Raw genomic sequence first — 22,240 nt, 5'->3', positions numbered from 1 at the left:
GTGGCGCCGGCGCGTGCGCAGTTTCCTAGGGCCGAGCCGTGCCTTCGCCTCGCGGGTCATGGGGCGCAGGAAGACGGTTCGCGGTACCGGGCCGGGGGCGGAGGGCGCCCGCGCGCGGCGTCGGCCGGGCCGCTCCCTGGAGGCCTTTGCGGAGGAGGTGGACGCCGCGCTGCGGGGTGAGTGAGAGGGGCCGGGATTGGGGTCCAGGGGCGCGCGAGCCCGCGCTGAGGCCCAGGGCGCTCTTCTCCCTGTGCAGCGTCGGTGGAGCCAGAGGCGGCCGAGGACCAGGGCGGCGCGGGCCCGGCGGCGCTGCCTTGCGCGCTGGCTATGTGGGAGCTGGGCCACTGCGACCCCCGGCGCTGCACGGGCCGCAAGCTGGCCCGCCTGGGCCTGGTGCGCTGTCTGCGCCTGGGCCAGAGGTTCGGCGGCCTGGTGCTCAGCCCCGTGGGCACCCAGTACGTGTCCCCCGCAGACAGGTAGGCGTGGGAGACCTGGGGACTGGGGAGGGGGCGTAGCGTTTATCCGGAGTATGTCGTTTTAGCAAATAGACCTGCACATATTCCCTTGGGGTTCGCTTAGGTGTTCTTGGGCCCCTACAAGCACTCCCCCCACGTGGCCAAGGCGTGCGCGTCCATCTAGTTTGTCCCTTGCCAAAGGCTGGACCTGGAATGTAGGTAGACCTAGGATAAACCTTTGCAGAGTGAATAAATAAGTCTCCTCCAGATATTGCTTTAAAAGCTTGCCCAGGTAGCCCTTTGCAGGTGTCTGGGATAAAGGAAGGATGTTCCATATCCCTCGGGGGGTGGGGGGGTGGGGGGGGCAAGTTCCAGGGGTATGCCTTACCTAGGGGCCATCACCAAAGTGGTGCAAACCCCCGAACTTAGCCTGTGCTGTTCCTGACAGACCGCTGGTGGCACAGTCTGGGGTTGCAGTCATAGACTGCTCCTGGGCCAGGTTGGACGAGACACCCTTTGGGAAGATGAGAGGGAACCACTTGCGGCTGCTCCCCTACCTGGTGGCTGCCAACCCCGTAAACTATGGCCGGCCCTGCAGACTTTCCTGTGTGGAAGCTTTTGCTGCTGCCTTCTGCATCGTAGGTGAGTTTCAGGTCTGCCCTGACAACCCGGTGGTCTCTGCTCTTAGAATGGTTTTCTCCTGGAGAAGTGAGGGGCGTGTTCAGGGAGGCCATCAGGACTCAGGGGTTCAATCCCAATCAGCTGGTCCTTGTGGAGTTGAGCTGAAGGCAGAATGAGTTTCCTTGCTGTCAAAGGCAGCACTGCTCTGAGAAACTTCCTTAGCATTCTCAGGGCATTTGTGATCCAAGGAGAGGCCCAGATGGACGGCCATGAGACACAGGGACAGACTCAATGGGAATGTTTGTGTTCCTCAAGAAAGGAGAGGGACAGGCAAGGGAACTGGGATGGGGGCAGTCAGGACTGTAGTTTGGTGACCATCGTCTCCCTGGGATGGCAGCTGCATGCAGCAGCTGGGGTGAGGAGGACACATTCCCTGGAAGGATTGCTGACATTCTTGGGTTTTTGTTTCCCATGCCATTCCTGTTCCAGGCTTTTCAGATCTTGCTGTCATCTTACTGCGGAAGTTTAAGTGGGGCAAGGGCTTCTTGGACCTGAACCGCCAGCTCCTGGACACATATGCAGCCTGCAGCGGACCAGAGGAGGTGCTGCAGGCAGAGCAGGGATTCCTGACCAGTGCCAGGGACAGCCCCCAGGAGGAGGAAATTGGTGAGGCCTGACGTAGGTGGGTGCCCTGCGAGGGAACTGAAGCCCTCCAGGCCTGCACTTCTTCTGAAAAGCCCTGAGTTACGAGAACTCACTTAGAGGTCACCTTTCTTTCTTTCCTCCCTTGGTTCAGACCCCTTTGATGTGGATTCAGGGCGAGAGTTTGCAAACCCCAACAGGCCTGTGACCAGCACCTGGTAGGTCCTGGAGCTTTTCTTGGCCCCTGGCCTCTGCTCCTCCTATACATAGGGGTGGTGTCCTAAGCAACCCCTGGGAGAGGACTGCAGAATGTAACGTGGAAGTCTTTCTGCTGGGGAGGATGTGGCTTGGAGAACACAGGGCATAAGAGAAATGTGTCCTCAGCTCAGGGGTGAGTGCCTGAGGGCTGAGTGGGAGAATGCCTCAGGTGCCCCCAGGAGAGAACACACTCTTCCCTTCCAGGCTGCTCATGGATACAGATGACAGCGAGTCTGAGGACCAGGGGCCAGATGCTGGGGATAGAGGAAGCAGTAACTGCTTTCAAGATGAAGAAACTCCAGAACCAGGGGTTGAGGCCAGGGCCCCAACTGAGATTTGGAAAGGAATCAAGAAACGGCAGAGAGACTGAGGATCATAGACACCACATACATTGTTGAAGCTGTGTGATAAGGAAGTCGAGGGATGCAGGAATAGACAGCCTGGCAGCTACGATCCTGCAGCTGCTGGCAGGATTGTGTTCCTCTCCACACTGGGAAAGCCTTGCTTGGGATGCTTTCAATGAAATTATAGGCTGAGAAGCAGCCCCCAGTGCGAGTCTGTGTCTTTGCACTTAGCCTGGGGGTCGGGGGCAGCTTGGTGAGTCTGGGTCATGGGATAAGTGATGTGCTCGTGCATGTGTTAACCAGCTGATACAGAACCCCTAACCCCGACCTTCCCATCACCCCCTGGCAGGCTTAGGAGCCAGGTGGGGTCTAGAAGCCCACATGATCTCCCACTGGTTTCTCTATTCATCCTGCTTTGGGCAGGGCTGGCACCTACTTCCCTTCCAAGCTTGGGTCCTCTAAACTTGACTCAGCCTGTGGGGCCTTGCTCTCCCTGGGAGAGATGGGGTAGAGCTTCCTTTGAGAGGACCCTCCACAGTGGCATTGTTGATGTTGGGGGCTGACCAGTGAGTACACGGGAGGATACTGAGCAGCATCCCTGGCCCCCACCCTCTCATACTAGTATGCCTTTTTCACTTCCAGTTTTGACCACCCAAAGTGTCTAGACTGCCTACTGGCCCTGGAGAGCAAGGGTTTGCTGAGACCAGCTGCTTGCCTCCCTAGGGAGCTGCCCACCTAATGACCAGGCCCACTGTGTTTGCATCATCCAGGGTGCAGCTGCTGGCCAGGTCCCGCCAAGTTGGCCTGTGTTCAGGGTGGGATGCACTGGGGGACATGGGTTCGTAGCACACATCAAAGGGACACAGATGGAAGCCACAGGGTCAGCCATGGCAGTTGAGGGGCCTCTGAGGCCTGGATGCACAAAGTGGCGTGCTGGGGGAGGAGGGTCAGCTGTTGCCAGTAGGGGCACTCAGGGGTCCGCCTCCATGCACTTCTCCAGTTCCTTGAGCTTCTTGACAAACTCTTGCGCCTCCTTATTGGTGCGACCTTCCAGCATCCTCAGGGCTGACCTCACTGCGGGTGAGCAGGTGGGCTTGTGAGAGCCAGGCCCGCCGTCCCCCATGCCCACCACCACCACCGCACTTCACTCACCCTGGGCTCTGGGCCGGCGCAGTTGCAGGGTGATAGGCTGCCCGGCCCTTGTACTCCCTCCCACCTGGGGCCTTGAAATGCCACTGACACTGCCCAGGCTGAGGGCAGCCTCCCCAGCGAAGTCATTGGTGGACAGCCAGTCGTGGTCCATGACGGTGAACAGCACACAGGCCCCACGGCGGCGGCAGGCTTCTGCGGGCACAGAACTGCAGAGGGGGCAGTCGGGAACCAGTTGTGCACCAGGATAAGGTGGGCACAGGGACAGGGCGGGCACTCACAAGTGGAAGAGCTCGTCGAACACTGGGTGCAGCGTCCGGGCCTTGACCTGGGTCCTCTGGCTGCGGACCAGTGGGAAGAGGTGAGGTGGACCCAGCTCCACGATCACAAAGGGGTCACTCAGGCCTGTGGGGGCACAGCCGTCAGCAAGCGGGCCGCCCACAGCCCCCACCGGCCACGGCGGCACCTCACCATTGGCGTCCAGGGGGAGCAGGTCTGCGGCATGCAGCACCTCCACGGCCAGCCGCTGCTCGGCTGCCTCATAATGGCAGCGGACACTCAGCCGACCGAACCGGTTCTGCTCCAGCGACCTCTGCAGGAAAGGCCAGTGAGCAGGGCCAGGGGGCCGGGCGGGGAGCGCGCGGAGGCCACCCTACCTGCTTGAGCTTGTCCAGGTAGAAGTGCTCGATGCACTCCCGGGTGGAGCACCTGTGCAGGCGCAGCTCCTCCTCCAGCCTCTGCGGGGAGGGCACTGGTGACCGGCCACATGGCGGCAGGCGCCCTTGTGGTCCCCTGGCTCCACCCACTGGGAGGGGGCCTGCTGCTGGGCAGTAGGCTGAAGGTGGTGCCCCCAGCGGGGCCAGGCCTCACCTTGTAGCTTCCGTCCCTCAGGCTCTCCAGGGGCAAGCCCTGGCCCTCAGCGTGGAAAAAACTGACCAGAGCCTGGGACAGGGAAAGCAGGGGGAGAGACATCAGGGGTCTGGCCTGACTGGGGTGTGGAGCCCCTGCAGGTGGGTCTTGGCACCTTGGCAAAGCCACTCATCACATGTGGGATGGACCAGAAGTCTCACGAGGCCAGGGGAAAGGCCAGCATCTGAGGCCCCTGTCACAACAGACCCGTCATAACAGGTGGCCCAGGTGCTGCTGGTGCAGCTAGGCTGTGGGAAGGAAGTGCCACACCAGGGAATATGGGAGCGGCCAGGCGGAGGCGGGTGTCCTAGCAGGGGCTAGCAGGTGGAGGCCGGGGGCGCCTCATACCCCTACCTCCAGCGTGAAGTGGAAGCGCCCATAGAAGTCGGCAGAGACGTCGCTGTGCGCGCCCAGCGCCTGCAGAATGGCCTGCAGCAGCAGCTCCCAGAGGGCCTCCAGCACCCTGCAGGATGTGGCCCAGATGAGCACCTGGGCCACCCACCCGCCCCGCCCCACCCCGCCAGCTGCCCAGCAAACCTGCTCAGGTTCTCCTTCACCAGGGAGGCGTTCAGCAAGGCCAGCTTCTCGTCCAGGTACTTCATGAGCGGGGCCACAGCCTGTGGGCAGGGGTCCTCAGGGCCAGCCTACACCTGGACTGAGCCCGCCCCTAGCACAGGCACACTCGCGCGCCTCGGGCTCACGCCAGCACGCACCTCGCCATGCTGAATGGAGTCAGGGGAGAGGCTGATGTGCTGCACGTACTTCTGGGTGTCGGCCACCATCTGAGGGGAGGCCAGTGCTCAGCACCAGGGTGGGCACGCCAGGGACAGCCTCCACACCCGATGCCAGGTCCTGCCGTGCTGCCCACCTTGGAGGTCAGGTGTGCTGTCACGGTGTGGGCCTCCCGGCGCAGGTCCTCCTCCAGGACCTGTATGCAGCTGAGCAGTGGGCGGGGAAGCACCCCCTCCAGCCCCACGGTTCCCGCGGGCCACGCCAGGCCCCTCAGTGCCTGCACGGAGGCCCTGCGCACAAGCTCCACATTGTTGAGCACCACACAGAGCTGGGGAGGAGCAGCCAGAGAGACGGTTGCAGCAGGGGCCCTGCCCGGCCACTGACAGGCCTCACCTGCCCCACCATTCACTCACTGGCTCACTCACGGCCTCGCCAGCCGCCCCGGGCTGGACATCCACCTTCTTGCGCAGCAGATCCGTGTAGAAGAGGGCAGCCTCACACATGTCCTGGGACGGGAAACAGGCGAGGAGCTTGGGCCCACCCCTCTGCTGCCATGTCCTCTCAGCCTGCTCCCCTCGCCCCAGCCAACGCACCTGACTAAGCTGGGTGCCCAGCCCCTGGGCCTGGGCAGGGTCGGGCCATGCCAGGCGGACCCAAAGCTCCTGGATGTGGCTGAAGCAGAGGCTGGCAGTAGCCGCAGAGCTGCTGTGCTTGGATGAGACGTCCACGGGCTCCAGCTGGAAGGCAGGAGGAGGCCTGAGTGGCAGGGGACCCGGGACAAGCCCCAGTGTCCTCAGGTGGGGCACACACTCACCGTGTCCACATCCACGGCTCCCTGAAGGCGCCACTTGGCCTGGTCCCGCAGCACCTGCAGCCAGAGCTTGACGGCAGGCAGGAAAGGGGCGTGGATGCCGGCCAGGGCCAGGGAGCGGCCGTCCCTGCAGTGGGAATGCAGGCAGAATGGTCTCCACCACGGGCAGCCCAGCCCCAGGGGGCATCCGAGAGCCTCCTCCGCAGAGCTCTGGATCTGAGCAGCCGGGCACAGGTGTGGCACCCACCGGCCAGGGATGCAGCTCCAGAAGTGCTGGATGTCAGCCAGGGTCAGGTAGAGCTCAAAGAGCCCTGAGGCCACCTGCAGAGTCATCTTGGGGCTCAGCTCCTCTGTCAGCACCCACGCCTCCTCGGCCACCTGCCCAAGATGGCAGGACTGTGCCACTACTAACAAGGAAACTGGGGCCCCTCCTAACCACAGGTCTCTCCCCACTCCCCATGGCCACTGGGCACCCAGGGTTGAGGACCCGCCTCACCAGACGCTCCAGCTGCCGAAAAGTAAGGGTGAAGAAGTCCACCTTCAGGATGCTGCGAAGGACAGGCCTCAGTCTCCTGCCCTCCCACCCCCCGCCCTGGACCCAGCCCGTATCAGCGCTCAGGAGCAGGCCTACCCATGGAAAAGGCTGGCGTAGATGCCATAGCAGGCCTGCAGGTCCTCGTAGATGATGTCGGCCAGCTCGACAAGCCCGGCCAGGCGCTGCGCTCCTGGCTGCGAAGAAGCCTGGTTTGCACTGACCTCTCAGCCTCTGCACCCACCACGAGCAAGGCTGCCCCAAGCTCACCTGCTCTCGAGGACTCTTGGCACTCAGGAGCCTGTCATACCACTCACGGTTGCCCCTCTGCAATGCAGGCCAACAAGGCAGCATGGGTTGGAAGAAGGGGAAAGGTGGCAAGGGGCCATGGGCCAGCAAATCCAGGCAGGGCTGGGCAGGGCCAGTGGAGAGCCCAGATAGGCCCAAACTCACCTTTAGGGCAGCAGCGATGTCCATGTTCAGCTCCGTCTCAAAGGGACAGATCTCAAAGGAGGGCTGGAATAGCTGCAGCTTGTCCAGACACCTGGGCAGGAACGGCACGCTCACAGGGGCCCAGCCAGCACCCCACCCACCCGGCCAGTGGCTGCACCCACTTCAGCAGCAGCTCCAGGCGGTAGACAGCTGTGCTGTTGGTGGCAGGGAAGTAATCCCGGAGCTGGCGCAGCAGCCGCAGCCCAAACTCAGAGAAGGCAGAAAAGCTGTCCGCCAGGCTCTCCTCCTGCAGGGCAGTGGGCGTCTTCAGAGCTACAGAAGCTGGACGTGGTGCTGGCAGCCCTGCTCACTGAAGCGGGGGAACACCTTCCCTGCCTCGGCAGCAGTGCCCTCCCACCACAGTTCTGTCCTGGAAACCCTGTCCACTGGCCTCCCCCAGGGTGGTCTCCCCCACTGGCCTGTCCCCATCTCATTGCCCCACTCACTGCACCAACAGGGGCCCCTGCATCAGCTGTCCTCTGTCCTGCCAGTGTCCAGTCCCTCCTGCTGTTTCCCATGGCCTGTCTGACTGGGAGGGCCTCCTTCCCAATTTACTCCAAGGCAACCCGCCGCCTCCTCCCTGCACAGTGTACACTGCCTCACACATGTGCCTTGTCCCTCTGTTGTCAAGGTCGGGGTGCAGAGCAGGACTGGCCCCCAGCATGGACATGGCCCCTGGCAGTGCCCACCTGCTCCTGGGGCAGCAGGGGTGCCTCCTCCCAGTGGGCCTGCATGTCCTCCAGCAGCCCCAGAAGGTAGCCGTAGTCCAGAGTGCGGGTCTGATGGTGGCGGCTGCTGACCTGCCAGTGCCTACAGGGGCCCAGCCCATGGTCAGAGGGATATGCCCAGCCCTGCCCACTCACAGTCCACCCTCCCACTCCTGCCCATGGCCTGCTGAGCTCACTCACAGCACAGCCAGCTGCAAGGGGGACAGGTTGCTCTGGGCTCCGTGCAGACAGAGGACAGTGGTCCCAGGCCCGCTGAGCTCGCCATGCCAGCTGCTCGAATTGGGCTGGAGAGGAGGCAGAGGGTGGGTGGAGGCCCACGAACCCTCCACCCCACCCCTGCTCGGACGCCTGGCCCAGCTGTCCTGGGCTCCCAGAGGTGCCCACTACCTCCTCTACTCGGTGCTCGAACCGCAGCACGCGGCTGAGCAGCAGCAGGTAGGACAAGAAGCCGAATCTCCCACGCTGGCTCATGCTGGTGTCCCTCTGGAAGAGAGCCTGCCTGTCACTGGCCTGCCCCAGCCCAGGGGGCAGGGGCAGGGCTGCAGGACAGGGCTGCCACGGGACCCCACCTGCGTGGTGATCAGCCTGAGGACCAGGTGACAATCTCCCTGCACACGGGAGGCGCTGGAACGCGGTTCCAGCTTGAACCAGCGGTCCGCTCCAGCCACCGGCACCTCCTGTGGTGGGGGGGTGGGGGCGTCAGGCCTATGACATCTTCCCCACGTCCTCCCCCAGAGGCCTGTAGAACCTGGGGAGAATGTGGGGCTTCGGGGGCACCCAAAGGCAAGAGGCACTTCAGACGGCCCCTCCCTACAGCCCAAGGAGGGGGGGGCCGATGGGGGTGGAAGGTCACGGCCACTGCAAGTGTCCCCACACACGTGACAGGTGTTACCTTGGCATAGTCACCCTGTCTCCCGAGCCCACATACCCGCACAGGGATGTTGAGGCACCCCAGGAAATCATCTGTGTGGTCCTCGGTGGGCCCTGCTGTGCCATTTGCTCGGGCTGACTTAACAATCTGCTTGAAGTACCTGGGCACAACCAGGTGAGCTCAGACCAGTGGCCCTGGGAGCCACTGGGCCCTGGGCCCCCCTGCAACCTGGGGATACAAGGTCCCCCCCGCCCCATACCTGCTCATTCCCTTCAGGCCAATTACTTCATTCAGCTTCCTGCATGCTTCTGCCAGGGACACGTCATCATCGTGGTCCCTGGAGGATGGCATGGCTTGTCTGGCACTCCCAGCCCAGGTCAGAGTCCCCCTGCTCCCTCCCAGACCAGAAGTGCCCACTCCCCTGCCCTGTGGGACTCAGGCCCAGTACCAAATGTCCAAGTGCAGCTGGTCAGTGCTGACATCCTCGATCTCACTGCAGGGGACAGAGAGATGCGTGTGAGGGTCCTGGGCGAGCCTCTGCCACAGTGGGGGCAAGGGCAGGTTTAGGCGCAGCAGGGAGTGCCACAGCTCCCATTCTCCAAGTGGCTTCTGGACTCAGATCCTGACTCTGCACTGCCACTAGCTATGTGGCCACAGGGCTCCCTGCCCCTCTCTGGGCCTGTTCCCTCCTCCGGAATGTGACCAGAATGTGAGGCATGTGACCAGCACCAGCACCCCTCAGAGTTGCCTGGGGCAGCCCTAAGACGGGAGGTCTGAGCCGTCATCCTCAGGACACTCGGCCACTAGCGGGATGGGGGCCTTACAAAAGGAAGTGCTCCTTCCAGACAGGGTTCAGAGTGCTGCTCTTGACCTCGGTGACCTGGATGCACTTGGCTGGCAGTGGGCCGCTGCGCTTGCTGCCCTTACGGAAACTGAAGCGCTGCTCCTTCTGCCCGCTCTGCTCCCGGGGGGTGCCCGAGGCCGGCAAGATGCCCAGCATGCAGTAGGGGTCGCTGAAGCCTGAGACACAGCAGGCTCAGCCCCAGGCCGACCCTCTGCCCTCCGCGGCCCACGTAGACCTGGCCACAGCTGAGTCCACTGGGCCCACACTCACCATTGGGGTCTTTGGCCAGAAGGTTCTTGGCACGCATGACAGAAACTTTCAGGGCATACGTGGGGGCCTGTGGGCAGAGGGGCGCTGAAAGCCCCAAAGGACTAGGCAGCCTCAGTGTGAAGGCCAGCCCTCCTGGGCAACACAGCAGCAGCTGCTGCCAGTCCGCCCAGGCAGGCCACAGCCTTACCTTGGCCTTCTTCACACGCTCGATGGCCTCGGCGTGCTCCTCTGGGTTGGTGCCAAACACCTGTGGGTGGTGGGCAGGTGAGAGGGGCCCAAGTGAGCCCCAAGGAGAAGCTGGCCACTGCTCTGGGGGCCTCAGGTGCATACCAGTCAGGAATGACTGACCTTTCAACTCCCAGGAGTTCAGGGGTTGGGGAGTGGGGTGCACCACCCTGTCCTGGCACCTGGGAAGAAGGCTGCCAGGCTGCTGTGGAGAGTGTGGGCACATGGCAGCAAGGCCTGTATGGCTGGGGCAGGCGAGGGCATGAGAAGAAACGGGGCTGTGGTGTGCTGGCCGGGGCCAGAAGCCAAGGTGTCTGTCTACCTGTCCACCCTCTGTGCATCTGTCTGTCCTAGCCAACCTGCTCTGTGTCTGCTCTGACTGTCCGCCCTGCTCCTGGGCAGGTCTGCTGGCCTGTCTGCTCACACATGCCCGTTGCACCTGCTTGCTCATGCACCTCTGGGTGCATTCTGTCTGCTGTTCAGGCGAAGGTGACAGGGTTGGGGCAGGGCAGGGGTGGGCAAGGCTGCTGGCTCACCTGCTGAAGGTAGGCCAGAAGGGCCTCTTCATCATCCACTTGGTCAGGACCCATGGTGCCTGCCCGGTGGAGGACTGTGTACAGGGCCTCCTCATACAGCATCTCCACCTGTGGGGACAGGCCCTGAGTTCTTGCACACTGCTGGACCTCAGTCTCTGCTGTCCACTCCCTGCATGCCCAGCCCCCACCCCAGGTGGTTCCTCCCACTGGCCCAGCTGAGCCACTGTCTCAGTGCCCTCACACCTGCTGGCCCTCTGCTCACCTTCCGTCCCACCCACCTCTGCTGTCAGCCTGTCCTGAACCCTGGGTGCCCTAAGCCCAGAACAGGAGACAGACCCCCCCCTGGGGTGGGACCCCACACTCCCTTACCTCCTCCTGGGTCAGGGCTCTCAGGCCACGGTTGGGGTCCACAGGCTCGGCCGGGGCTGGTGAGCCACTGCGTAGGAGGACCTGTGAGGGGCGTGGGGGTGAGGATCTCTGAGAGTGGGGAGGGCCCCTGAACCACCCCTGCCCCAGAGCCTGCTGCTGCTGGACGGGGTGGTCCAGGGGGACAGGAGTGAGAGGAGAGTGGAGGCCAGAGGTGGACAGGCAGAGGGGCCCTGCAGGAGGCAGCCTCACCTCAGGGCAGGGCAGGCCCTGTCGGCCTTCCCCCTTCTTCAGGATGAGACGCATGTGGGCGAAGAACTCCACACCATCCCCAGGTTTCCTGCAGGAGAGGCCCGGTCAGCTTTGGCGTCAGGAGTGCGCCCTATGCCACACTGCTCAAGGGCCCATGTGCAGGGTGGTGCCCTGTGATGCCCACAGCCTTGACCTCAGACTCTGTGTCCCCACTCCCACCCAGACAGCTGGCCTTCGGCAGGGCTCGTCCCTGGGCACCCACCAGGCCCCCGTGGCGGGCTCCTGCAGGTCGGCGCTGGTGCTCACAGGCTCCTGTTCTGTTCTGCGGCGGAAGGATGGACACACCTGCACCTGTCTGAGCACGCTGCTCTTGATCTCCAGCAAGGTTGACATGGCGGGCAGCCTGTGGCAGAGTGAGGCCCACCACCTTGGTCATCCACTCGTTCCTCGTGCAGAGCCCTTTCTACAGAGTCACCCAAGGGAGGCAGTGGGAGGAGAGAGGGGTGGCAGAGGCCTGGAGCCTACCCTCCACACAGGGGCCCCATGTCCCCTGCGGGGCGGCTCTGGGGATGTGGCAGCAGATGCCACCAAAGGTGGCAGTGGTTCCCAGCTCAGAGCTGGCACTCCATCTGGGAGCTGCTGGAACCTCACTGGGTGTGTTTTGCCACACACCCACGTCCAGGGCTAGGACCCGGCCACCTCTAGGGCACCTAGGATAGTGCAGCCAGAAGTGCCCTTGTCTTCCGGGACCTCCTCAAGGGGACCAAGATGCAGGGCAGCAATGCCCAACTCCCCAGCCCCACTCAGGGCCGGGCAGACGACTGCTACCAGGCCCTCTGCAGAGGCCAAAGCATCACCCTGGTGCCACAGAGGAGCAAGGTGAGACGGGCCCGGAGAGCCAAGGGGCCTGTAACCGGGCCTTCTGCCCATAAGTCCAGGGCAAGGTGGACAGCTGCTGACATGGCCAGGATGTCTGGGGACAGGGCGCTCAGAATTCCTCACCCACCAAGAATAGCAGGGGCAGTGCCTTACTCAGGGGCCTCTCGGAAAACCCGAAGGTGCAGTTCCCCACAAAGCTGAGCTTGTTTCCCACAGTCAGAATACCAGAAGCTGGGCATGGTAGCACATCCTGCAATCCCTGCTACTTGGAGGCTGAGGCAGGAAGATCACAAGTTCAAGGCCAGCCTCAGCAACCTAGCTAGACTGACTCAAAATTTTAAAAATTGAAAGGAGGTGGGTGCTGGGGATGTAGCTCAGTGGTAAGGGGGCACTGTGGGAATCAATCTCCAGTACTGCAATCAGTCAATCAATCATTAATCACATGAAGCGAGTGCAGACCAGACAGGAAGAGCTGCAGTGTGCTGGCCACACCTCTGGCTCCCTCCCTGTCCATCCCCATCAACTATGTCCCTGTTGCTGTGGCAACTGAATCACACTGCTGCATGCTGCTTGGCCAGCAGGAGCAGCTCAGATGTCACCGCTAGGAGGACGTGCGGCCTGGGCCTGGGGCGGGGGTGGGGGGTCCTTGACCTGGAGCCCTCTGGAAGGCTCAGCCACTCCCTGTCACTCCCTGTCAACTCTGCATTTGGGCCAGGTGGGGACATCCATGTAGGGCTGGGATGCAGAGGGGACGTGGCGGCAGTCCTGGCTCTGGGAATGGCTGCCAGGAAGGTTGCCCCCTTTCCAGGTGGCAGGCCCACGACCCCCAGCGATCGCTTTGAGTCCCCAGGCCCAGCCCACGTGCATCAGGGAGGAAGGCTCAGCTATGTCACACCTGCATATCCCCTTTGGTGGGGGCTGTTTCCCCTGCAGACCCCTAGTCAAAGGGCAGGATGGCAGCAGGTGCAACGTGGTTCCCAGAACCCCCCTCTTCCACTGCACCCCCAAGCACACAGCCCACCTCTGCCCTGGGTCAGGGCTTGTGCCTTCCCCATGCAGTCTCAGGGAGACCTGCTCCCTCCCTGAGGAAAACTGTCCTCCTACCAGGCCATCCTATCACACACACAGCACACCCTCTGGGGCTCCCCATCCCAACCCCAAAGGCCTCAGGTTTAGGGGGCCCACTCAGTCCACCACTGGGTCTTTGCACTTACTATCTGGGTCTCTATCTGATGCTCACTCATACCCAGACACATCAGCCCATAGCAAAGGGGGACTTAAATTCCCATCTCACAAAATAAGAAATGGACCAGGGTTTCACTCCTTCCCCAAGACCAGGGGTGGGGAGCATGTGCAGACCAGCCAGACTGCCCCACCTTAGAATGGTGCGCTTAGTCAGGGCCCGGCCCAGCCCAGCACACCTGGCTGCAAACTTGACAAGCTCCTGCTGCCCACAGAGCTGTCTATGGTGGGAGGCTCCACCCCTGGCCTGTACCCCACCAGCTCAGGCCAGCACCCCATGACCACACTTTATCCTGTTCCCTGACACCCAAAGCAGGGTCCCCTATGAGGGGCTGCACTCAGGAACCGGAGATGAGGCCTCACTGTCTTCAAACCTCTTAGCACTGCCCATGTCCTCCCCGAAATGTTGGGGGGCTCGGGCAGGATGCTCCAAAAGCTGTCACACCCGCAGCTAGTCCTGAGATCCCCAGGGGACCATGAGTCACAGCCCCTTTCCTCTCTAGTTGAATGGAGAGGATGCTCCCTCTGTGCCCCAAAGCTAGCAGAGCAGCCACTGCTTGAGCTGTTGCCAGGGCAACCGCCAGCAGCAGCTGTGTGACAGGCACTGGGGGCTTGCAGGCCAGAGACAAACATGACGCAGGAGCTAAGCAGCCTGAGCTGCAGCCTCCAGGGGCGTCCTGGTGAGAACAGGGCAGAAAGGAGGGCCACACGGCCTCCCCTGCAGGGGCCTGGACACCTCACCTGTTAAGCCTCTGTCCAGCCAGAGAGAGGGGTGAGCTCTCTTCCTTGTCTCCGATGAGGACACTGAGGTGTGGGGCTTAGGAACCCACCCAAGGTCCCAGAGCCAGCAGGTGAAGGCCTGAGCTTGCTCAGGCATCCAAGCATCAAGCTGGGAAGTCCTGAGGTGGGGGTTCAGCTGCCCCCTGCCCAGCCTGTTGCTAGAACAGGGCCAACAGCAGAATCTCAGCGTCAGCATCTATATGAGGTGGCTCATTCTGATGCCCAGGACCTCTCGGTCCCCTGGAAACCTTGTGCTGCCAGGCTGGGCAGCTGGTAACCTTGTGGAACCAGCCGCTCAGACCCTGGGAGCCATCTGCCAAGGAGGTTGTGACCATGAACCCACCAGAGAGGGATGGCCTGCACACCGCCATGACTCACGAGCACAGGACTGCCTCCCTTTGGGGACAGTACCAGGGGCACTGGCAGCCTGCCCTCAGCCAGTCCTGGTGGGAGTGAGCCAGGGGCAGGGACCCCAGTTCTCCCGTGGGTCAATGTGCCTCTGCCCCATCTCACTGTCCCTCTTGGGCTTGGAGAGCATCACAGAGCTGGACATGGCCATGACTGGCCCCTGGGGCCAGAAGCACAGCTCCAGTGAGCAAGGCAAGGGAGGCCAAGGTTCTGCTACCCCAGCTCTGGACTGAGCCAAACCTAGCCGCCCACTCTGTGCCCTGGCTGCAGGAGGAACAGCAGCGTGGCTCTGGTCCACTTCACAGCTCAGGGTGGGGCGACTTGTCCAGGGACAGGATTCAAACCTGGACTCTGAGGCCAAGATGTCCCCTGCTAGGCCATTCTGGGCCCGCGGGCATTGAGACCACAAGTGGGGCAGGTGAGCCACAAGGGCCTCCTGGTCCCAACACGCCTAAGCGCCTAAAAGTATGGGTGGAGGTGCGGTCACTCTTAGCACATTTGGTCCTGGAGGGCGATCAGGGTGCTTGATGGTGCATGTGTGCCTTGCGCCAAGATGTCTGTCCCACATGCTGGCTTTCCACCCCCACACTGGTCTTCTCTCTGGGTTTCCCTTCTTTCTCCACAGAACCCCCCCCCCCCAGACCCTCCCCAGGTCCCCATGGATTCCTGGGTCTCCAGGGGTTCCCCTGTGCCTGCTATACGTGCTGTGCTGGTTCCTATCCCAATCTGGTCAGGGAGAGGGCTTGCACTTGAACAAGCTCTGTAGCGGGGCTACCCCCGCGACTGGCAGAACAGGGTTGGGGCACTCCCACGTGAGTGCTGGGTCAGAACCTGGCGCCTCAGTGATTCTGTAAGGTCCCCTCTTACTTACCTGCCCCCCCTTTCTTCCGTGTTCCAGGTGTGGGTGCCCCCGGAAGCCCTGCTTCCCAGTCCTTTTGGGGTGTCTCTCCCACTGGAAGGTGGGCGGCCAAAGGTGGCTTTGGGACAGGTGTGGTGTGTGATATCCTACCAGCTGTTCCGCAGGCCCCAGTTGCGGCGGGAGCCAGCTCCGGGACTGACTTCCCCGGAGGCGAGGGAGGGGTAGGGCGCAGCTTGCACTGGAAGGGATTTTCGGGGCACAGAGGGTCCCACGAGGGCCACCTCAGGGCTGGAGGAGCGAGGGCGCTCCCCACCGGCTGGGGAGCGCAGCGCGCAAGGGATGGCGTTTGGAAACCGCGCGAAACATCTCCTGGGTCCTCGGCCCCGCCCCATCTTTGGCGTCCCCTGAGGAGGGGGCGCCGGGGGTCGAAGTGGGCCTCCCGGGGACAGGCACGGCGGGGACGGAGGTGGCGGGCTCGCGTGCCCTCTCCCGGAGGTGCGGCGCTGATCCCCTCCCCCGCGCGCACCGCAGTGCGGACCCCGCCGCCGCGCCCCAGGCTGCGCGCTCCGAGGGCAGGGCACGAGCTGGTGGCGGGAGAAACACTGCCCCGCGAACCGCCCCTCCGACGGGAGCGACCTCAGTGTCCCCAGGGCCGAGGGCGCTTCTTCGATACCTTCCTCGATACCTTCCCCGCCTGAGGCTCTGCTCGCGATCCCTGTGCCCGAGGGGGCGGGCTGTCGGCACGCCGGAGTGTGCGTGGGGCCAAGCCCGGACCGCGGCCCGACGGCACCGGGTGCGAGCCCGCGGCACTCACCGTGGGCCAGGGCGCAGGGCTCCTGCGGGCACTGCTCTCGGGCGGGCCGGGGACGGCGAGGCACAGCGACCGCTCGCAGCCGTGCGCGCTGGAGACTGAGCACTGCGGTGCAGACGCGCGGCGCGGGCGGGGGGCGCGGGCGGGGGCGGGGCCTGACCAAGCGCTCGCGGCCAGCGGCTCCAGGCCCGCCCCGCCGGCCCCCGCGCCTGGGGGCCCAGCAGTGGTCCCTGGGCTCCCCCACTCCCCGCGCCTGTCGGGAGACCTGTCCCCGGGCGTGCGGGGCTGTCAGTCAACCCACAGGTGGGTGCAGAGGACAAGCAGGCCCAGAGCTGTCTGGAAGCCGGCGTGGCCGCCCTCGCCTTCCCCGGACTAGTGGCAGCATAAAGGGGGCTGTCAGCGGGTCTCCTCCCTGAGCCCCAGGGAAGGGGCCCTGGTGCAGAAACCCAATTAATGCTCCAGATTCAGGGCGGACTCTTCTCGAAGGGCTGCCCAGCCTTCTCCAGAGGCTCACGCACAGCACAGTGCTGACCTCCCCACACATACCCCAAGCCCAGGCCCCAACTGGCTCTGGCTCTGGGGACGTTGCCACTGCGGGCCTGAGGGCTCTGCTCTCAGAGGTGCAGTCCACTCTGGAAGGGACCGCAGCAGGCATCAAACCTGGGCACCCTGCGACAGCCCTGATCGCCATGAGGGTGGGAGATCCAGGTTGGAAACCTTGGCGGTCGGGCCAGCTGGACCTAGCCAAGATCTTCCCTGCCCACCCTCCTGGACCCTCTTTGGGCCAGGTTTCCTACTCAGCCTCCAGACAGCTGTTCTCAAGAACTCGAGTACACCACACGTGGTCACTTGGAGGGCTCCTTAGATTGCTGGTTCAGCCCAGGCCTTCTGGCTCTCCTCTGCTGGGGCAGAGGGTCTGCATCTCTGACAAGCTCTCTCAGGCTGAAGGTCCTGGGGCCTCACTTGGGTGCTGCCCAGAGCTGCTTGGACTTGGAGGGGCACTCGTGGGACCCAATCCTGACCTTGGCAGGACACTGTTGAACAACTTACTGCTGGAGATCCAACTTAGATGTGGAGAAGTTTTACCCCAAAGGGCCCATCCCCAACAGTGGGTCTCCAGCCTCGTGAGGAGCAGGGAGGCAGAGCTGGAGCCTACTGTGGCTCTGGCCCGTGGGCAAGGATGGCCCCTCTGGGGAGGCTGTGGTTGCCACACTAAGGGAAGGCTGGGACCGGCCTCCAGAATGGACCTCAAGGCGAGGGCATTTGCAAAAAGCTGACCTCCGCTGTCCAGCTATCCTTGTTACTGGTCACTGAAGAGGGTTCCTCAGGAGAGGTCAGCCTGGCTACTGTCAAAGGAGGATGCATGTGGCTTTCCCACTTTTCTAGGGACACTGCCACCCACCTAAATCTGGAGCCCAACTCACATCCATGCCCAGCCCCATGCCTGTCTGAGGGATGGTGAGGTTCTCCTTTAGGGCCTCACTAAGCCCCTGACCCAGCCTAACCATCCTGGCGGGGTGGCAGGGAGCCCAGGGCACCAACTGCCTGGTCAGGGGTGTCAGGTGAGCAGGGGAGGGGTCTGAGCCCTGTGCCCCCAGCAGGTCCTCTGCAGGGGGCAGTTGGCGTGGGGGCTCTGACCTCCCTCCCAGGATCTGGAACTGATGCCCCCCTGCAGTCTTACGTCAGTTTCTGCCAACCTGTTGGAACAAACAGGTCTGGTTGCCATGGTGATCATAATGGCTTTGGGGTGAAGGAATGAGACTGCAGTGGCCGTAAACAGGAAGTTGGGGGGGCACCTGCCGACTGCCAGGGAGGGGGCCTAGCAGGGTGCTGCAGAGGCTCTGGCTCCTCTGCACTAGCTCCTAGGAGGAGCACTAGCCTCCTTTTTGCAGGGCTGGTTGGACCCTGGAGACCTCACTCTTCTACAGGTAGGGAAACTGAGGTCCAGACATAGGAAGGGGCTTGTCTGAGGCCACAGCAATAGGCTGGGTCCTAAACCCAGGTCTGGGTCTCAGTTTCCTCAGGTCAGGATAAGATAAATCTCCAGACCAAGAGCAGTGTTGCACACCTGTAATCCCAGTGATTCGAGAGCCTGAGGCAGGAGGAACCCAAGTTCAAACCCATCCTCACCAACTTAGTGAGACCCTAAGCAATTCAGCAAGACCCTGTTTCTAATAAAATATAAAAAAGGGCTGGGGATGTAGCTCAGTGGTTGAGTACCCCTGAATTTAGTTCAATTCCCAGTAACTAAAAACAAGTAATAGTAATCATCCCCATGTACCCAGAGCAATCAGACAAACAAAAGAAATTAGAGGGATACAAATACGAAAAGAAGAACTTGAACTATCACTATTTGCTGATGACATAATTCTATAGTTAGAAGATCCAAAAAATTCCACCAGAAAACTTCTAGAACTCATAAATGAATTCAGCAAAGTAGCAGGATATAAAATCAATACCCATAATTCAAATGCATTTCTATAACTAAATGAGGAATCCACTGCAAGAGAAATTAAGACAACTACCCTATCATGATAGCCTCAAAAAAAAAAAAATAATAAAATACTTGGGAATCAATCTGAGAAAAGAGGTGAAAGACCTCTACAATGAAAACTAGAGAACACTAAAGAAAGAAAGAAGACAGAAGATGGAAAGATCTCCCATGTTCTTGGACAGGCAGAATTAATATCATCAAAATGACCATACTACCAAAAGTGTTATACAGATTCAATGCAATTCCTATTAAAATCCCAATGACCTTCTTCAATTGAAATAGAAAAAGCAATTATGAAATTCATTTGGAAAAATACAAGACCCAGAATAGCCAAGGCAATCCTTAGTAAGAAGAGTGAAGCAGGAGGCATCACACTACTGAACCTTAAACTATACTACAGAGCAATAGTAACAAAAAAAGCACAGTATTGACACAAAATAGACAAATAGAACAATGGTACAAAATAGAAGACACAGAGACAAACCCGCATATATGTGGTTATCTCATACTGGACAAAGGTGCCAAAAGTATACATTGGAGAAAAGAAAGATAGCCTATCAACAAGTGATGTTGGGAAAACTGGAAATTCATATGTAACAAAATGAAATTAAACCTCTACCTCTCACCCTGCACAAAATTCAACTCCAAATGGATCAAAGACTTAGGCACTAGAATAGAGAACCTGTGCCTAATAGAAGAAAAAGGAGGCCCAGATCTTTATCATGTTGGCCTAGGACCTGACGTCCTTAACAAAACTCCTACAGTGCAAGAAGTTAAGAATCAATAAATGGGATGGATTCAAACTAAAAAGCTTCTTCTCAGCAAAGAAAATAATCAATAATGTTTAGAGAGAGCCTACAGAATGGGAGAAAATCTTTACCAAATGCGCCTCAGGTAGAGCACTTAATCTCTAGGATATATAAAGAACTCAAAAAAAAAAAAAACAAAAAAACACCAAAATAATAATCCAATCAATAAATGGGCTAAAAAACTGAAAAGACACTTCACAGAAGAAGAAATACAATTGATCAACAAACATGAAAAAATGTTCATCATCTCTAGAACTTAGAGAAATGCAAATCAAAACTATTCTAAGAAAATCCTAGAATCTCACTTCAATCAGAATGACAATTATCAAGCGTATAAGCAATAATAAGTGTTGATGAGAATGTGAGGAAAAAGGCACACTTATACAATGCTGCAACTGCAAATTGGTGCAGCCACTCTGGAAAGCAGTATGGAGATTCCTCAGAAAGCTTGGAATGGACCCACCATTTGACCCAGCTATCCCACTCCTCAGTTTATACTCGAAGGACTTAAAATCAGCATACTACAGGGATGCAGCCACATCAATGCTTATAGAAGCTCAACTCACAATAACTAGATTGTGGCAATAACCTAGATGCCCTTCAATAGTGAATGGATAAAGAAACTGTGGTATATATACACAATGGAATATTACTCAGACATAAGAAAGAATAAAATTATGGCACTTGCAGGTAAATGGATAGAGTTGGAGAAGATCATGCTAAGCGGAATAAGCCAATCCCAAAAAACCAAAGTCTGAATGTTTTCTCTGATAAGTGGATGCTGATACATAATGGGGCCAGGGGAGGGGGTAAGGGAAGAATTGAGGAACACTTGATTGTGTAGAGGGAAATGGGGGGTGGCGAGGGACGGCGGGAAGGAAAGATGGTGGAATGAGACAAACATCATTACCCTATGGACGTGCGATTACACAAACAGTGTGACTCTACCTTGTGTACAACTACAGAAATGAAGAGTTTACTCCATTTTTTACAATGAATAAAAAAATCATGCCCAGGGCTCTTCCCTCCACAGATTAGCTTAGAGGGGTGCTGTTGAATGGATGGGTGGCATCCCATTCAGTGTCCCATTCCCTCGTTCTACCCTGATGTGGTCTGAGACCAAGTCAGGTGGACCTGGGTCAGCCCTGGCCCTGACACTCCTGCCCCAGTATTCCTCACTGCCTGGTGCCTCAGTTACCCTCATCTGTAAAGGGGGATAACAGCTACACCCCTGGGCCCCAGACCTGGCTCTCCTGCTCTTGGACCAGGGCCTACAGCTACTGTGGTTTGGGGAGGTGGCAGAGAGGCCATGCAGGTGCAGGATGGCCTCCCTGCAGGTGTGTTGGGTCAAATGGCACACCTGCCTAGATGGCAGTAAGGTCCCAGGAATCCTTGAGAAGCCAAGGACTGCTTCTGCACACCTCTTCGAGCCTGGCTGCGTGCATGCTCAGGGGCTCAGGCTGGAAGGGTTCAGGCAGGGGGTGGCATTTTCTCCTAAGGGCAGTGTGAAAAGAGCCCCAGGCTCCGGAAGGCCTCCTGCCCCAAGGCTGCTGAAGGGCACCCATGAGGGTTCTGAGAAGTCCAAGAGGCCTGCTAATTGGTCACAGAGTCACTGACCACCCTCTGGTGACATCCCTTGGAATTACACAGCTCCCTGAGTTGAGCTCCCTCCACTCTCCCCTCCCTTCAAGGTCAGTCAGGGAAAGTGGGTGGCCAACAACTCCTGGAGTTAGAGACCAAGGTCTTTATAGGGGCCCTACCTGTTGTGGGGTTGGAGGACCCCAAGGACTACAGAAAAGGGGTGGCCGAGTGGTGGTCTGGCCCAGGCCTGGCCTTTTGCCCGAGGTGCTGTGTCCTGGGCTGGGGGTCACCCCAGGCCACAGCAGAAGCTCAAGGGGCATCCTCAGGCCTTGGTATCACTGTGGCCTGTAGTCTGCGAGGGCCCTGGGCGGGCGGGGGAGGAGAAGCAGGCCAGCACAGAACCCTGCCAAGTGTAAAGTAAAGGATGTTGCTGGACAGTGTCCATGGAGCACAGGCTGCTGGTGCCTGTCTTCCAACCAGGGCTGCTTCCCAGGAAGTGCCCACCCTGCACTCATCCCTTTGCTGGGGCCTAAAGGGGCGGAGGATGAGGAGACAGGAGACACAGTTGAACGTGGCACCCGTGCCCTGGGCTCCTCCCGGCCCATCATCCTGGGAGCCTTCATCTTGGCCCAAGGGGGCCCTCCAGGGAGTGGGAACCTGCCTCCCTCAGGGAGGCGTCCGGGAGGAAGGACACAGACGGTCTGGCCTAGAAGGACAGAGGCCCAGTGAAATAAGCCTGGTCTCTTCCCCACAAGAGCTCGGGCAGACGCGTCTTTGGGCCAGGCCAGCAGACAGGCCCTTTCCCACGCAATGGTCCAAAGCCAGGGCTACTGCCCTGGCCCTGTGGCTTCCTGAGAGGGGTCAGCAGTGTCTGGAGGCCTCTGGGGGGGCCTCTGGCACTGTAGAAGCCCCTAGTCCACCAACGTCAGAGGCAGCTGAGGACCAGCTGCAGGGAACATGTCCCCAAACCCAGAACTCCTCGGGGCCCCTCCCTGCTGTAGCTGGCTCAGACCGGTTCCAGCAGGTCCAAGTCAGTGCTGGTCCCTCCAACCTGGCAACTTGTTGCCATGGCGACCCCAGGCTGAAGGCCTGCTATCAGCAGCACCAGAGGCTGATGAGGGAGCCCAGGTGGCCCGGGACTGTGTCTGTGGGGAACAAGCATGATTGTTGGACCAAGGCTTTGGTTCGACAGCCCAAGAAGGCAAAGGGGACCAATAGCGGGCCCCACATCCTAGGCAGCAGTCGTGTGCAGTGGTCAGTTGTCTCCTTACCTCCCCATAGCCTGGCTAACTCCAAGTCCCAGGGACAGAGATGGAGGTCCAGACAGGATGCCATGGCCC

General features: G+C 60.1%; 2 protein-coding genes across 5 annotated transcripts; one reads left to right on the top strand and one right to left on the bottom strand.

Annotated features, from left to right (window-relative positions):
- The first annotated feature begins 10 nt into the window (after positions 1-10).
- TSR3 (TSR3 ribosome maturation factor) lies at positions 11-2,518 on the top strand. Its single transcript, XM_079121916.1, has 6 exons — positions 11-176; positions 257-476; positions 904-1,097; positions 1,566-1,742; positions 1,873-1,936; positions 2,181-2,518. Exons 1-6 carry the CDS (start codon positions 59-61, stop codon positions 2,344-2,346), a joined length of 939 nt encoding a protein of 312 aa, XP_078978042.1. The 5' UTR covers positions 11-58; the 3' UTR covers positions 2,347-2,518.
- On the bottom strand, positions 2,350-16,143 carry BAIAP3 (BAI1 associated protein 3). Of its 4 annotated transcripts, none has more exons than XM_079121879.1 (34): positions 16,020-16,143; positions 11,300-11,440; positions 11,038-11,125; positions 10,789-10,869; positions 10,420-10,527; positions 9,846-9,905; positions 9,659-9,725; positions 9,369-9,564; positions 8,993-9,037; positions 8,804-8,881; positions 8,602-8,704; positions 8,243-8,350; positions 8,061-8,156; positions 7,854-7,957; positions 7,635-7,755; positions 7,068-7,192; positions 6,907-6,997; positions 6,724-6,780; positions 6,553-6,650; positions 6,418-6,469; positions 6,169-6,299; positions 5,925-6,048; positions 5,704-5,847; positions 5,524-5,616; positions 5,247-5,438; positions 5,092-5,160; positions 4,916-4,995; positions 4,733-4,841; positions 4,340-4,411; positions 4,126-4,206; positions 3,941-4,061; positions 3,751-3,874; positions 3,473-3,678; positions 2,350-3,394 (listed from the first exon to the last, which is right to left on the bottom strand). In XM_079121879.1, the coding sequence occupies exons 2-34, from the start codon at positions 11,428-11,430 to the stop codon at positions 3,291-3,293; spliced, it is 3,459 nt and encodes a 1,152-aa protein (XP_078978005.1). In that variant the 5' UTR covers positions 11,431-11,440; positions 16,020-16,143; the 3' UTR covers positions 2,350-3,290. The 4 variants fall into 4 exon arrangements, with proteins under 4 accessions (XP_078978005.1, XP_078978006.1, XP_078978007.1 ...); XM_079121880.1 differs by lacking the exon at positions 16,020-16,143 and adding an exon at positions 15,879-16,005; XM_079121881.1 differs by lacking the exon at positions 16,020-16,143 and adding an exon at positions 15,218-15,388.
- Between the last annotated feature and the right edge of the window lie 6,097 nt (positions 16,144-22,240).

This window comes from Sciurus vulgaris (assembly GCF_902686455.1).
Source record: "Sciurus vulgaris genome assembly, chromosome: 18".
NCBI lineage: Eukaryota > Metazoa > Chordata > Mammalia > Rodentia > Sciuridae > Sciurus > Sciurus vulgaris.
The sequence above is the reverse complement of the archived record's forward strand: the minus strand, read 5'-3'. Positions and strand labels throughout refer to the sequence as shown.

What these genes read in the sequence shown, in the direction of transcription:
- TSR3 (XM_079121916.1), top strand. Translation starts at nt 59, where the DNA reads ATGGGGCGCAGGAAGACGGTTCGCGGTACCGGGCCGGGGGCGGAGGGC. An exon ending in TGCTGCCTTCTGCATCGTAG is followed by an intron (nt 1,098 to 1,565) that starts GTGAGTTTCAGG and finishes TTCCTGTTCCAG; the next exon opens with GCTTTTCAGATCTTGCTGTC. An exon ending in CCCCCAGGAGGAGGAAATTG is followed by an intron (nt 1,743 to 1,872) that starts GTGAGGCCTGAC and finishes CCCTTGGTTCAG; the next exon opens with ACCCCTTTGATGTGGATTCA.
- BAIAP3 (XM_079121879.1), bottom strand. Translation starts at nt 11,430, where the DNA reads ATGTCAACCTTGCTGGAGATCAAGAGCAGCGTGCTCAGACAGGTGCAG. An exon ending in GAGCCCGCCACGGGGGCCTG is followed by an intron (nt 11,126 to 11,299) that starts GTGGGTGCCCAG and finishes CCTCTCCTGCAG; the next exon opens with GAAACCTGGGGATGGTGTGG. An exon ending in ACTCCATTCAGCATGGCGAG is followed by an intron (nt 4,996 to 5,091) that starts GTGCGTGCTGGC and finishes CCCTGCCCACAG; the next exon opens with GCTGTGGCCCCGCTCATGAA.